General features: G+C 37.0%; 1 protein-coding gene and 1 long non-coding RNA gene across 5 annotated transcripts in view; one reads left to right on the top strand and one right to left on the bottom strand.

Annotated features, from left to right (window-relative positions):
- Pard3b (par-3 family cell polarity regulator beta) overlaps window positions 1–16,622 on the bottom strand; it is a 1,003,618-nt gene that overhangs the window by 776,730 nt on the left and 210,266 nt on the right. For 2 of the 4 annotated variants that reach the window (XM_011238602.3, XM_006496298.3), the window contains exon 3: window positions 15,961–16,065. The exons of the other annotated variants lie outside the window; for them this stretch is intronic. In XM_011238602.3, coding sequence (XP_011236904.1) covers window positions 15,961–16,065 — 105 coding nt within the window. The remainder of the gene's footprint in view (window positions 1–15,960; window positions 16,066–16,622) is intronic. 4 annotated transcript variants of the gene reach the window in all.
- Pard3bos1 overlaps window positions 335–16,622 on the top strand; it is a 93,267-nt gene continuing 76,979 nt past the window's right edge. The window contains exon 1 of the long non-coding RNA XR_373443.3: window positions 335–14,421. This is a non-coding gene — a long non-coding RNA (par-3 family cell polarity regulator beta, opposite strand 1). The remainder of the gene's footprint in view (window positions 14,422–16,622) is intronic.

Genomic DNA, 16,622 nt, shown 5'->3' with positions numbered 1-16,622 from the left:
AATGTAAGGCTCAGAAGTAAACCCACACACCTATGGAACTTGACTTTGACAAAGAAGCCAAAAAAAAAAAAAAAAAAAAAAAACAATGGAAAAAAAGTATCATTAATGAATGGTGCTGGTCTAACAGGAGAATGAAGACAGATCCAGATTCATCACCCTGTACAAAGCTCAAGTCAAAATTGATCAAGGACCTCGACACAAAATCAGAAACACTGAATCTAACAGAGGAGAAAGTGGGAAAGAGCCTTGAAGTCATTGGCACATGGGGGAAATTTTCTAAACAGAACATCAATGGGTCAGGCTCTAAGATCAACAATCGATAAATGGGACCTCATAAAACTGAAAAGCTTCTGTAAAGCAAAGAATACCATCAATAGAACAAATTAGCAACCTACAGATTGGGGGAAAAATCTTCAATAACCCTAGGTCTGACCAAGGACTAATATAAAAAATATATAAAGAACTCAAGAAGTTAAATTCCAAGGAACCAAATAACCCTATTAAAACATGGGATACAAAAATAAACAAAGAATTCTCAACTGAGGCATATCAAATGTCTGAGAAGCACCTAAAGAAATGTTTCAACATCCTTAATCATCAGGGAAATGCAAATTAAAATTACCCCAAGATTTCCCCCTTACACCAGTCAGAATGGCTAAGATAAAAAACTCAAGTGACAGCACATGCTGGCAAAAGAAAGAGAAAGACTTCTCCATTGCTGGTAGGATTGCAAGCTGGTACAACCACCTGGAAATCAGTCTGGCAGTTCCTCAGTAAATTGGAAATAGTTCTACCTGAAGACCCAGCTTATACCACTCGAGCATATACCCAAAAGATGCTCTACCATACCATAAGGACACATGTTCCACCATGTTCAGAGCAGCATTATTTATAATAACCAGAAACTGCAAACTGCCCAGATGTCCCTCAACCGAAGAATGGATACAGAAAATGTGGTTCATTTACATGGTGGAATACTATACAGCCAATAAAAATGAGGACATTATGAATTTTGCAGGAAAATGGATGGAACCAGAAAATATCATTCTGAGCAAGGTAACTCTGACCCCAAAAGACATACATACTATGTACTCACTGATTAATAGCTATTAGCCAAAAAGTATAGAATACCTAAGACATAACCCATAGACTGTAAGAAGTGTAACAAGTAGAAAGTTCCAAGTGATGATGCTTCAATCCCACTTAGAAGGGGGGAGGAAATAATCATGGGAGGCATAGGGAGGGAGGAAACTATATGGGAGAGAGAAGGGGAAGGGAAAAGGAGAACATGATCAGGTATGGGGGTACAGGAGAAAAGTCCAGAGGCCCAAGAGAAAGAATGGAGATAAGCAGCTTAGGGAGGGTGGCATATGAGGGGACCTTCTAGAAAGTACCAGAGACCAGGGAGGTGAGTGACAGCTTGTTTTCTTCATACCAGTTTTAATATAATTTCCCAGTAAGCTAGTATTATTCACAGGTTAATATTTTGGGTAAAATCCTTTAATAACTTCCCTTTATGAAAGTAACACAATACAGTAAGAACAAAGGGAGGAGGAAACTTAGCCCATCAAGGTATAAAATGCTTTGGTTGGTTTGTATTTTAATCTGGATACATTTTCTTTCAGGCAGTAAACTTATCAATAAAATAAGAATTTATTTCAGTAATGTATTTACATATAAAATAGAGTAGAAGGTTTTCCCTGGACTCTTGTAATAAAATTATTTATAATTGAGAAAAGTTTTCCTATGCTATAACTCTTTGATAGTTTTTAATTATTAATAATATGCAAACTAGTTTATTTTCTTAAGAAAGCCCCAGATTCTACAATATAAAGTTCTTAATCTAATAACTAGTTTAAAGGAATATTAAAAGCACATTGCAAATATTATCTACATACATCATAGCCAGAGGCAGATAGACAGAACTTATTGTCGGAAAAGAACCAGAAGTCCCTGGGCCAAAAATATTCATATACTAACTATAAGTTCCTTGAGCTTCACATGGTCTCATGTGTAGGGAGCGTGAGCTCCACATGTTCTCATATGTACTTCATTATCAAATCAACTGGATCTAGAGTAGACCAGGAGATATTCATCTCTTTTTGCCTGTGGGGTTATTAGACTAAGTTTGCCTCTGGCAGGGCTTTGGAGGATTTTCCACCCATACTCAAGTTTTCTGTGCATCCTTGACTGAATGCAAAGTCACCCAGCTGCATGAGCTGCTGAGAAGGTCATAAGAGGAACAGGGATTCTGTGAGCACTGAGCTCCAAAGCTACTTATCAGTTCCCCAGTCTTCAGGATGGTGAAGTTCCATTCTGTGGCCTGGGGTACAATGGTTCCTCTTCCCTCCATGGTGATGGTATGGAATCCCAATAGTTTGCTATACAACACCCCCTAGCAACATACTGATTTCCCATGAAAATTCAGGCACCAGTAGCTATCTGAACCACTTTTTTGTGAACCACTAAGCCATATCACAATATTGCACACACAAAAAAGTTATAAAGAATAGAGAATCATTGTTCTCCAGGACATGTTATCTAACCCCAAGAAATGAGCCCTAAGTATATTTATACATCCAAACAACACTAAACAGACTCGGCAGTTGTGTACATGTCTGTATGTGTATGTGTGTGTATATATGCACAAATATATAACACAGTATTAGCTAAAGAAAAAGACGTAATTAATTTGAGAAGGAATGGAAGGACTTGAAGTGGTGAGAAGTTGGAAAAATACAGTATTCATGGATGAAGGTCTTAAAACGACAAATAAATATTGCTCATAAATGCAAAGAACAAACAAACAAACAGATAAAAAGTGTTAATATCACCAAGGCTTACAACCAGCCTACTGAGAAGCAGAATAGATATTACATAAAAATAACACTGTCTCCATTAACATTTCTTTGTACTTAAGTATTGATGACTTATGCCATATTTTCTCTTAGAGGATGCTCATAAATGATATTATATTCAAAATAAAAAACATAGATGTAAATGATTGTGAAATAAATATCACACACATTTGCTAACAAAGACCTGTTAAATTTGACTTTCACTTCATGATCAGGGTAAAGTCCTGTATTATATGGGATCTTTACCTTAAAACAGAGGCAAAAGGAATCACTTCTCATGAATAAGTTCAAAGGCATTTTAAACACTCTTCAACATCAATGTGTTTGCTTTGAATGTGTTACACTGTAGGCACACAATGGCATGGGCTCCTGTGGATGTGGGAGCACAGTTACGAGAGCTGCTCCTCCCCTCCTGTGGACTCTGGAGGATGAAGGTCCTGATGGAGGCCAAGTGCCTGTACCTGCTGAGCCTCTCCACCAGCTCAGTTTTCACATTTCTTAGAGGAAGCATCTTTGGTGAGCTGAGGCTTATTGTCCTTGTATCTTTGACAGTTCTAGAATGGAATTCAGGAAATGCATCTCTGGGCAGGCTCAGCTAGCACACTCTACTAACCTAAACATAGATCATAGAATGTGTGCCTCTAAAAAAAGCTTAGGTTGCTTCCAAGTATTATTCTTTGTTCCTAAGAGAAAAGAAACTTGTAAGTTATGGTGTCAAGTGGCAGCCCAATATCTACTGTCGGCCTGGACTAGGCCCTTGAGATCGCCTTCTCTTCACAAGTTAGTACTCATTGGCTCAGAGTCTACTTTGTATGGAGTAAGGAAAAGCGCCTTGATCTCTCAAGTTACCTTAATTTATTACAATATGATAGGCACAGCTTTCCTATGTGCTGTGACAAAGGAAATCCTCACCTCCAAATCAACTAAAGTAACCAAACACTGATTCAAACACTGAGAGAGAAGCTGGGCAAGGCTCAAGCAAGTCATGTTATCTCATCAGAGGTATTACTGAACTAAACATAAAACAATGAGACATCATTTTTCTTGCACATCTATAGAATTTTAACCTCCTTATTGTTACATTTTTAAATTTTGATTGTTTCTATGAACATTATTTTTATCATTTTAATTATATGCATTTGTGCATGCCTTCATGTGCATATATGCACATGAGCAGAGGTGCCCAAGGAGCCAATAAGAGGGTATTAGAGTCCCAGGAGTTAGAGATGGCTGTGAACAGGACAACATGAGATGTGACAACTGAACACTGGTCCTCTACAAGACTAGTACACAATCTTAACTGCTAAGACATCTTTGCTGCTTCCATGAGTATATCCACTTTCTTCCCATAACTTGTACTCACCATACTTTTTACACAGAGTAATAAACAACAATTTTAAGCTCTTATATAAAACAAGAGCTCTATTCTGTCCAACTTGTTTATTAAAATGATGATGGGGGTGGTGAGAATGAGAGTATGTGTAGAACTGATGGTGGTGGTGGTGAGAGTGAGAGTATGTGTAGAACTGAGCATCACCATGTTCCAGGGCAAGAACAATAATCAAGGAAGCAGATTCCAGGTACAGAGTCAGTGCCATAATACATCTCCAACTGTGTGCTAAAGCTGGCATGGGCAAGCTTGGGACAGCCTGCTGCTTGCTTTCAGACTTTTTTTTTTTTTGAAAGACTACTAAAGCCTACCTAATATTAAACATCTAATTATGTAAAATTCCAATTCAGTGAAATGTTAAAAACAATTCTAGTAATAACTTTAAATACTTCCTAATTATTTAACAGCATCTTATTGTCATCCTCACTTTAAGTTATTTATATGGCTATTATCTGCACATCCCATCCAGTCTTCTACTTGGAAACATCACACAAGTAGGTTGGAACTATCTGTGGCCAAAGTATTTTCACCATGGTAATAATCAAATGCTACACATCTCTCATCTCAAGCTGGCCCTGAAAGTCAATTGATGGATAGACCATCACCAGCACAGTACTGTAGTTCTTAAGCACAAAGAGCTGAGCACATTCACAATGAACACTAAAACAAAGCATGACATCACCTTCATAATAGCATCACACATAGCAAATGTGAGCAAACAGGTTACAACAGTATCTAAGTTAGAGTTTCTATTAGTGTGATACAACATTTGGACCCAGGCAACTTATAGAAGAGTTACATGGGGCTTACAGTATCAGAGGATTAGGGTCCCTAGTGGTTGAGGACAACAGGCAGCAGACACAGGAGCTGGAGCTAGAACAGGAGAGCTGAGTGCTTGCTCGTATCTTGGATTACAAGCAGGAAGCTGAGAGTTGACTTGAAATATCATGAGCTTTTACACTGCACCACCCCAGTGACATACTAAGTTTCAGCAAACAGCACCAGCTGTTGAGTAAGTGCCAGAGAATTGGGGCCACAGTCACCATTTAAACCACCAACTGTCATTCGGCTAGCCCCCTGAAGTAACAATATGTCACCATTACATGAAACTTAAAAGATTTGTAAGATTTCATATCAAAACTAATTCAGTTTTTAGCAGGTGGGGGAGGGGCTGAAGGATGACTTAGGAATTTAAAGCTCCTACTGCTCTGAGACACAGTTCAGATCCCAGCACCAGCTACAAATGCCTGTTATTTTAGTTCCAAGGGATCTGACACCTTTTTTCTGGCCCCATGGGTATATGTATACCTGAATAAGGGGACACACACACACACACACACACACACACCTTTAAAAGTGTATACAAGAAAGAGAGCCCAAGCCACCAGAAAAGGAGTAATAAAAATCAAAGGACTCTGGATGCTTTAATCTGTATCTAAGGATTCTTTCTATTTTCATAGTTTGGAATAAGTTTTCTCTTTTTTAAATATACCCCTTTGCAATTTAACAAATCAAGGATGTTCCCAAAGCCATATAATAAAGTACTAGGAAAATAAAACAAACAAAACCAAACAAACAAACAAAAAACTTCCTAATGCTTCCCAAAGCCCGATAATAAAGTACTAGAAAAAAAAAAAACTTCCTAATGCTAAGTCTAAATATTCACCAATGCAATAATCATGAAATAGGCAGCACCCAGACTAGTTTTGACATGTGTAATGATAAAAGGGGGAAAGGAAAGAATGTTAAGTAAATATGTGGGTAGTAAGAATAGAAAGTGAGACTCTTTGAAAGACAACCACCCGTGGGGTTTATTTGAACTGTACTCTCTTGAAGGACTACTGTTCAGATCCATGACCATGGAACTACAGCACTCACAAAATACAATCAGTAAAACAAAGCCAAAAATTATTGGTGACTAGGTAAAATGGCTATTTACAGAGAATGAAAGATTTTGTTTTTTAATCAAAGCAGGAAATAGACATTTGGGGGCTTCTTCTCATGATGGAGAAACAAGGGAATAGTGGTCTAAAATATGAATGAAGTATTCTGAATAAAACTGAAACTTTGTTACATCAAAGAGAAAAGAGAATGAGAAAGAAAACGTAAAATAGAGCAAGGCTCATATATCTTGCAAATACCCGTCACTGTCAAAATCAGCCTGTACTGTTATTGGGGACTTCTTTTGATCATCTTGGATTAAACAAAAACTTATCCTCCTTTTTCCTTTTTCATTCATGCACATGACAATCAGGGAAATATAAAACCAAAAAGAACTCTCGAGGAATGTCAGAAAGGCTGCTAGCCACCATCTGTCTCTTATATGCTACAGATCTCAGTGATGAATGGATCCAAATAAAACCCTCAAAACTAAATTCAATACTATACTGTTGTCATCACCACCATCATCATCATCACCATCAGTAAGCCAGAGTAAGAGAGATGTAGGAAGTAACCAAGCACCTTGTGCACATGCCTTCTAAAAGAATAAGTGCAAACCATGTTGTAAACTCTCTACATTAGAACCCATAGCACATTCTAATTAGTCACTTTAGAAATATCCGACTTTCATATAGGCTGTAATTTATATTTTACATGAAATTTATAAAAAACAAGGGTTCAGTGGTATCTTGGGTAAAAAGATTGTAAAGAATGCAGAATATGCAATTATATGCTGAGAAATCTAAAATGCCAAGAGATAGTTTTTTACTCTTAAGCTTCTCTAGATTCCTAGCTCTTTTAAAAAAAAAATCAACATTATTTCAAGAGGAAACTTAAGCTTTTCCGGCTTTTCTTCACCACACAGACCCCTGGACATAAAGGGTGCATATTACTGCTCCTTCGTCAACACAGCTTGATTTTGAAAAGAACAAAGTTCTGGTCCCAGGGATTTGTTTAAAGATTTCAACTTTAAAACCATTATTGGTGGATTCTTTAACAAGCAAAAATGGTGAAGTGGATCTAAAGGGATAATATTTTTAAGGACTTTAAGAAAGGTAAGATTGTAGAAATACAATATGTTCTGATATTTGTGCTTTCGCCCATAAAGTTCAGCACATATCCATAACAATCAAAAGTCTAATAAATGTATATTTGCTACCAGATTCAGTATTCAGAATTCTTCTGTTTACCAAATTGGAGAAGTCTTTCTAAATTAGATTTTTAACACCCTTTCAACTTTCATTATCAGATTTCACAAGGGCATAAATTCCAAAGAACTTTTCATTAAATGTAAAAGATATAGTCTCATGTTCCTCCTGAATCCATAATCCCATACACAACATAAAAATAAAGTTTAGATACAATAAGGCACCACCAAAGATTATGAACATTATAAAAACTTTAAAAGCACCCAAGAACAAAGGGCCAGATTTTCAGCTCTAAAGGGCAGAAGTTATGTGGAATAGAGAACAAAGTAATTAAAACGAAGTTTATATTGTAATTACGCATTTCGATTCTATACTCAAAACTAGTTTTAAAAAAACCAAATAGGTATTCAGACAGTGTTATAGAAATAATGCTTTGGCCCTGGAAAAAAAAATCTAACCACTGACACAAGCTTTATGCTCCACAAGAGAAGCAATTCTAAAACAGTGAGTTAGTAAATAGTTATCAGAGTACTGGATGTACTGCACAAAACTTACCGAACTTGAACTACTTGCTGCAGATGGGCCAGTGAATCTGAGTCGAGCATTCTTCAGTTAGAAAGTTATCTTTAACCATCCAAATGAAAAGCCCCATAATCTATTCCACTTCCATAATCTCTAGTTCATCAAAACTACTCTTCTGAAAAGCAGGGATGAAGTGAGGCTTAGAAGCACAAGGAAGCATGTATATGCAGCCCCACCTCTCTGGGAAACAACAGAAGGACAATTACCTGGACAGATCAACCTGAACAACACAGCAAGACCATGTCATAAATGAAAACTAAATAACCCAGTCAAATCAAAATAGGCATGGTTTAGAAATTCATTCACAAAACAGTCAATACTTCTTACTACTGCCATGAGCTTGTTCTTAGGATTGGCAGCTCAGTCATGAGTCTAAAGAGGAGACCAATAAAATAATACTGTTGGTGGGAAACTATACTGAGGAAAAGGAGGACTGAATTTAAAACTAGAGCAAATTACTATGAACATTTTATTCTGTCCACAGGGCAAACAGATCTTATTGTTGTGGGACACAGCAATCACATATCAGCACAACTGTCCTGCACTTGAGTGACTACAGACAACTGTTTAATTCTAGTAGAGGAAGGGCAAACATTTTCTTTTATACTCTGGACTTAAACCTAAAATTTAGGAATAATGTCCCATTTGCTAGACCACTCAGAATATGGACAAAGACTAAATTAAAATAAAAGCTGTCAATGTAGAGCCTTGCCTCGGCAGGGCCTCTCTCTTTAAGGGATAGAAGGACTGGGCTTCTTCCTCTGAGCTTCTACAGTGGAATAGGTAATGTCAGCTCACGCTGGGAAGCCCACTCAGTCCCTGGAACTGAGTCACAAATACCACATGTAGAGGACTTCTCAGACCACACCTGGTCCTTGTCTCTTCCCTGAACCTTGTCTGCAGGTCATGTTATTCCTAACAACAAGATTCATCATGGTAACAGACATGATTCCAGTTCTTTAAATAGAAAAGATTCTAAGATTAAGCACTCTCAAGATGTTAAGCAGAACTCTAAGCATCCAAACAATTGTGGGAGTTTTTAGAACAGTACCACCTAATTTATTCCAGTTGATCAACCATTTCAAAATCCCAAAATGTAGCTGAAAGATGTGACTAAGAAATGGGGATGTTCTCTGAGCTCCCAAGTTCAAATATGTAGAAAGTTGATGGTCACCAATTCTTAATCTTCATGATGTCACACCTCTAAATAATAGATTTCTTTCCTGTAAGTAACTTGAAAGCATTTTCCTACCTTAAGTCATTTAAGAAGCATAAAACATCTAATTTTAATAATGATGTTTTATTTCTAATATTGTATCCCTAGTATTAATATAGTCTTAAAATAACAATTATACTAGCATAAACACACACACACACATACATAAATACATACATACACCCACATGCACACACACAGCAATATAAGTATGACATCTACTTAATAGAACTATTGGAAAAAATTAAGGTGAATATATGATATATCACTGCCTAAATTCTGAAGTAAATATTAAAATGGATGGGATATAGTTAATAGAAAAAATGTCCTTTACAATAATCATGCCATAGATACAACACCATATTAAATAACAGACAAAGTTTTTGAAGTGCATTATCCTCTCTAATATCATAAAATACATATACTTTCCTATACTTATAACTTACACCATAATTTACATATTCCCATCCTTCATACAATATCTTTATATTTACCATCTTATGCCAATACCTTTAATAACAAAACTATTTTGGTATAGCATTGGAAATGTAAATGAGCTAAATACCTAATAAAAAATGGAAAAAAAAACTAGTACCCAAACCCTTCCAATGGTCTCTACTCTACCATCAATGGAACACTTGGACCTAATCCAAAGGATTACTTATTGAAAATCCATATATCATGCTATCATTTAAAAACGGTTTTTGATGTCAAAAATGATGGGGCATCCGAAATCTATTAAAAGCTGCTTAGTCTCCTCAGATATGCCTACTTGGGTTTAAATATTAAGCAACATATATGTATGTTTAGATATCACATGAGAGTATATCAATATGTATAATTTTGTGGCCTTATAGAAAATTCAAAAATAAATATAAGCTAAAGATATTGGGGCTGATATTGTTGAACAAGGAGAAAAACAGAATTTGCATCTTAATGTTTTCAGATGGATTCAATGAGTCTAAGACAGATTAATAATTATACTATGACAAAAATCACTCTCAGATTAATAAGTAGCTTATCACATGAGCACTAACACATGATTTTAAGGAAGGACTCATCCTATGAATTGTGCTGTGGCATACGGTCAGGTTGCTGGGAGACTGGAATTCTCTTCTATAAGTCTAAGCCTACCTCAGTCACCATTTCAATGATGTGTAACAGAGTCCTTTACTATGGATGCTTTCTACAGAGTAAGCACTCCTAATAAAATGTAAGTAGATATTCAGCTAGTACACCAGATTCTCACAATATGCCCATTATAAAAGATAGCTACTAGTGGATCTGACAAGCAAATCAGTCAAGAGTTATTATAGAAGCAAATTTATTCATGAAACATGGATTAAACATCTAACCTCGACCAGACACTATCATTGAAGTTCAAAGATGATATTCATAATGCCACAAGGAGCTCAAGCTAGGAAATCAATACACAAATTCAGTTCAATAGTGACATCCTGCCAAGGCACAGGCTAGGATATCTACCTAAAGTCAATGGGAAGGGCAAAGAGAGCCGAGAATACAACCACCCACATATTCACCCTGTAACATTGGTACTGGGCATCTTCTCCAAATACATTTCCCTTTAATGTCAATTGGCACTCTAAAACTGTATTTTTAACTTGAAAGTGGTATGGCAGAGCTAGATAGTTGGCTCAGTGGTCCAAAGCAATAGCTGCCCTTGGAGAGGCCTTCAGTCTGGGCATCAGCAAGCCCATGGCAGCTCTCAGCTACCTCTCACCCCAGGTCTCACATACATGAGACACAAGGATAATGCACACAGACATGTAGTTACATACTCATGATATAAAAAATGAATGACATTTTGGGGGGGTACAAGGGGCCATAATTTCCACCAATTAAAATACGCATTGGTGGGTCAAAATCCTAATGTATGAATGAATTTGAACTGTGTCAAAACCCACATAAATACTAAACAAAGAAACAAAGAAACAAACAAACAAACAAACAAACAGAACAAAAGCATCAAAATTCTTTCAATCAATGGGCAAGGAAAAGAAAGGGCTACTCGTTCCTGTAGCTTGCTAGCATTTATACACACTAAAATTTCTACTTATGAGGCGATTGTAAGTATAACTAGATAAAACCCAGGAGGCAGTTCCAAGTTGCCCTCACAACTGCCGCCTCTAATGGTAATGGTGCAGGTGAGAGTGTCTATTCACCAAAGTAATTTCACACCTGAGATGGAGCTGGACCTCACCGCCATGTCTGTGCATCAACAGTTGATACTGTCAAGAGAGGAAATTCTAATATACAACAAACTGAGAAAAGCTGGGTTGTCTAAGAGGCAAGAAGGGGAGTTACAAAGTGAAATACAGCACGAGGCACATTCCTGGATGAATCAGTCCAGAGACAGCAAATCAAACTGCCCCTAGAGAAGGTGCACCTAAGGATGAGGAATGGCAGTGCTCCTGGCTGGGGAAGCTTTGTCCCTAACTCCATCGTATATGGACTCGCAAAGATGCCTCCAGGAACTCGTGGGGTGTCATAAAAATGAATTTCCTCTTCAACTTTGATGAAAAGATGTAAAGAGCTCCATTAACAGGCAAGAAGCCCAGGTGTGTGTAGTTGATCTCAAGTCTAAGGAAATAAAGCAGTAACTTCACATGTGCCCAGAGAGCCGAGCTCTACTAAGTCACAATCATCTTAGAGTGCATGGGTGGCACATGGGCTTTAGTTTTATTGATATTTTGTCTTTATTGCACTGAGAATGAGAGAAAAACGCTTGTAATTTCCCCAGTATCTGATGTGCTGAGTGCTACTGTGATGAATATAGCTGCTCACTGCATTGCTGAGACTGTCATGAACCATCTCTAAGATAACTCTTGCTTTAGTTGTGGGGTTCTGTTGTTTGCTTGCAAAAAAAATCAATGTGCATTATTTCTTAAGTTTAAAAGGACCATATTTGTCATGAAGTCATCAGGAGTACTGAGGAATGGTGTCAAGAGAAAATGGATAGGACACAAAACTTATTAGCTGGAGTAAGTTCTGGTGACCTCCTCAGCTACTCTGCAATGTGGTGATTTTTCAACTGTTTAGCTGATTGCCATCCAAGGAAATGACAGTGAATTCAGGCCACTGTGTGGATGCTGAAGTGCAGGCAGGTCACAGAATCTCTAGGCTCCAGTAATTCACAGAAAGAACAAAAGCAAACAAAAGTGGCAAATTCAAAGCTTCATAGCACAGGAGAGTCACACATTGTTTGACTGGGACATGTTTTATAGAAGGAAACAGAATCTAAGCAATGCATCTCCCAGAGTAAGAAGAAAAAACAAATCAGGTCTTAGAAAAAGATATTCCTTAATTTCCTGAAGGTGCATTAGAACCAGGCAAGTGTCTGTCACTGTGTTTTTTTTTGTTTGTTTGTTTGTTTGTTTTGTTTGTTTTTTTTGTTTTGTTTTGTTTTTCACTCTCACATATAATTCAGGCTATGCCCCAAACTAAAAAGTAGTAATTTTTATTTTAGTTCCACATGCCTATATATTTTGACAGATTAATACCACCTAATAAAGTCTCTTGATATCAAACCAATAGTTGAAACAGTTCATAAAGGGAATAAAATAAATAGAGCCTAAAAATTAATTCAACATAGACATGTGTATATATATTAGATGCTTGCTGCATGTAAGGCACTGAACTATTAGAATCAAATAACTGATAAAAAGTCTTCTGATGTTGTAGGTGAGGGAATTGATAGGAATAACTTCATAACAATAAGAGAGTGAGACATGCAAATTTATTTAATTTTTAATTGCAGATTTAATGCAGCACTGTAAGAGTATTTATCTAGCTTTAATGTATCAAGTTATAGGAAAAAACACTAGAAAGACATGACTTACCAAGTTACCAATGTAAACATGGCAGGTACTTTAAAGAAGAACAGTGGTAACACAGCCTGACCCATTTGAGAAACTCCTGCCACTAAATTCCATCTGTAGAAATCTAGCATTCAGAGATGTGGCTAATGACAACCTCTGTTGCAGAGATAAAGAGGGGGCAGATTGCTCTAATGTCAAAAGCATTCATGCAAATGTTCAGGGGGGAAAAGGCAGAAAAAGGTATCATTGATGGTAAAGAACTACAAGTGTTAAGAAACCATCAGTTTCTATCACGTTAATGGAAAGTTATAGGTACAATCTGATTATGCTTGTAGAAGCACAATCTCCCTTGGTGTACACAGCAGGTAAGCCTGCTCAGGCTGGCGCTGTGTATTCAAAAACTACTCTGTCCTGGTATTTGTTTTGAGACTCACTTCATGGAGGACCATCATCAACTCTTAGGCTTTTATGGTTGTAGTAACTGAAGAGTTGGTTGCTACAAGGTTGAAAGTTGGATTTGTGAAGTATACTCTGTAGAATGACTCACTTCTGTGGTCACTGGTCCCTTAATCCAAGTTCCATGCTTCTGGTCAAAGAAGACAAAGCACAGAAGCTCCTGGGGTGACAATCACTGTCTAGCACCCTCAGAATAAGCCTGGGTGATCTCATATCTGTTTATGAAAGGTGGATAACATAAAGTAGTCATAAAAATGATCATGCCAGCATACAATTCAGTTGGACATAAGAGCTACATATTTTAAAACAATTGCTAAGTTTAGTATGAAACGTTCTAATAGCCTCACTACTTTTTAAAAGCAAAATAGCTAGTTACTAGGTGAGCATTTGGGCTCCAGGCAAGCTAGTCACATCTGTGATACAGGTAGACCCTCCTGCCTTCCATCCTAGGTTTGTAATCTGTAACACAGACTGAAGGTGATTATCACGCACAGCATCATGTGCCTGATACAGCAACTGTGTTGTTCTGAGAGCCCAGTGGTATTTGCAGACATGGCAACAGAGGATTAAGATAGATGACATCATAATGGTGGGACCCGATTACTATGGGGTGACGCCTTTTATAAGAGGCAGAGTCAGTGAAGACCTTCTCGTTTTGTAGCACACAGGGAAGAGGCCACAGAGGCCACAGAAGAAAGGAAGCTGTCTGAATGCCAGGAAGAGAAGACTCATACAAATACATCCTGACTAATATGGGCTTACAGCCATTCCAGATTCTCTCCACGAGGCTGGTTTTCATCTTCCTATAGTGTTACAAGCATGATGTCGCTCTCAATGACTCCTTTGTAGAAAGAGCACAGAGAAGCCAGTGAGAAGCACATCAAGTTGCTAAAACAGTTCAAACTATTTTACTGACATCAGCTCAGCATGAAAAAATGAAGTCTGTGAGACAGAGACTGTCCTAGTGGACTAAAGGAAAATACTACAATAGGTAAGTGACTCAGGAATTTTCAAGGGCAAGTACTCTTTGAAAGTGAAAACTAGACAGAAATCTAGAAAGGCTGGGCTTCTGCTTGTCAGTTGAAATGGAAATAACCAGAAACCAATAATGGGAAAATTAAACAAAAAATTAAAACATTACCAGACTTGCAAAAATAAATAATGCATTGCTTAATTGCCCAACTTACATGGAAAAATACATTTAAAATATTACTAATAGCTTTAGTTACACTGAATTTCATCTTCAAATGGCTGATTTAAAATATTTTACAAATTGATGTAACTTTGTCAAGCAGATAATCAACTAGGAGTATCTTAACGTATATTTTGCAAACAGTATTTTTTTTTAACAAGGAATGGAATTCTTAAGTGATTTACTAATATGAGAAAACATTCTCTCATGCATGCGCAGTGTAGAAGAGAGCTATGTTAGAGACAAAGGGGCTGGCACAGCTGTAACATGCCAGAGAACCAGAAGATCCTTGGATAATTAGGCTGAGCAGCATTCCAGCGTAAGGAAACCAGTGATATTACACTCTCCGTACTGAGACTCACACCTCTTAGTTCACAAGATTTGTGGCTTTAGCTGTTGTAGTACGAGATTTAATTTTTATTGCTTAGCATCAAGCAAACTTTCAATAGCATTGTTGGCCTGCAAACTTGCAGTATTCAAAAGGAATAAGTATTAAGAGTGAATCTGATTATTAAAAAACTGCAAAAGCTATTAACATGCAGTAAAATATTTTAAGTAGTGTAATTCATAATGCCATCATATTAGCAACCAAGCAGTCTATTAAGTGTCTTCCGTGACTAACAAATATGACTAAACTTCCATGACTAACGAGCAAATCTGAGACTTGAGTTAGGCAAACCAACTGAACTATCTTACTGGACTTCAGTATATGGTCAAAAACTTTATTAAAACATCTGTGCTTCACATCAAGAATTCACTAATTACTGGAACTACTTGTATTTGGGTCAAATGTTAGTTTGAATTTAACTTTAGTAGAAGGATCAGCAATGAAAAGTGATTATCTGCATTGTTTTATATTGACTAGGCTTGCAACCAAAGTCCCTATGGCTAAAAACTTTATGTTTTGATCAGAAAAGTAAATGACATTAAAATTCACTTCATTCTATGATGTAATCAATTATGGAAATAAACATACCTTAAGAACTAACCTTGTATATGATAAAAGATAAGAAAAAATTAAGTATAGATGATTACAATGCTATATTATTGCAATATTTTAAAATAGAGTGAAATTGGACCTTAAATTTACATTATGCATTATGATGATTCTGCTTAAAGTATTTGCATTTGTACATTATTTACATTTGGTTTAATATCATTCAATCTACTAGAATAAATTTCTAAGAGTTAGGCATTAAATTAGTAGAAGACTCAAATTCTAGTCACCATATTCTTCTTCAAAGAAAATGAGGAGAAGAGAAAAAGATCCATGAGGATTGTGATCTATAAATAAACTGGTCACACGTAACAGAAAAAAAAATCACTACAGTTACATACCATTAACACCGCCTCTGCCAATGAATGCAGAAAGCTCACTTGAAGCACTGCCTCCTCCAAAGGGGATGTCACCTGCTTCCTGAGTGACGTAGGATATGGAGCATCCTGAAAAACGCAGCCAATTTTCATTTCCACATTGATGGGCACTGTCATTCCGGTTGCAATCCTTGCACAGCTTTGCATTAAAAAGTACAATGAAAGATCATCCCTCCTTCTGACTCAGATGGATTGCTCAGCATAGGAAGAAAAAAAAAAAGATGCTCTCCTAATCCCCTCTTTATAGAGCCATGGCTTGGAGAATGCATCAATGGCACCTTGCACTGTCAACACTGTCTGTATGTGTCTACCAGTGTGCACAAACCTGGCACTCTGCTGTTTCGTATCCAGAGGGGCAAATTCCCCACTCTGATATCACTGTGCCAAATGGATTATTAGGAGTCTCTCCAGGCTTGTATTAGAAGAATTTTCCATATTTGGGTGGAATGAGATTGTGGGAGAGCCCAGTAATGTATGAAGCTAGAGGTCTGGGGCAAGGGTTCATTTTAGTAGCAGTCAGAAATATTTTATAGAACACATTTCTGTTATTTATAAATTATTCAGAACACATTTTTACTATGCATAAATTATTTAAAAATCTTAGTTTTGTACTAGCTTCCCATTCT

Source organism: Mus musculus, chromosome 1, assembly GCF_000001635.26.
Source record: "Mus musculus strain C57BL/6J chromosome 1, GRCm38.p6 C57BL/6J".
NCBI lineage: Eukaryota > Metazoa > Chordata > Mammalia > Rodentia > Muridae > Mus > Mus musculus.
Note: the sequence above shows the minus strand (reverse complement) of the source record. Positions and strands in the feature narration are given on the sequence as shown.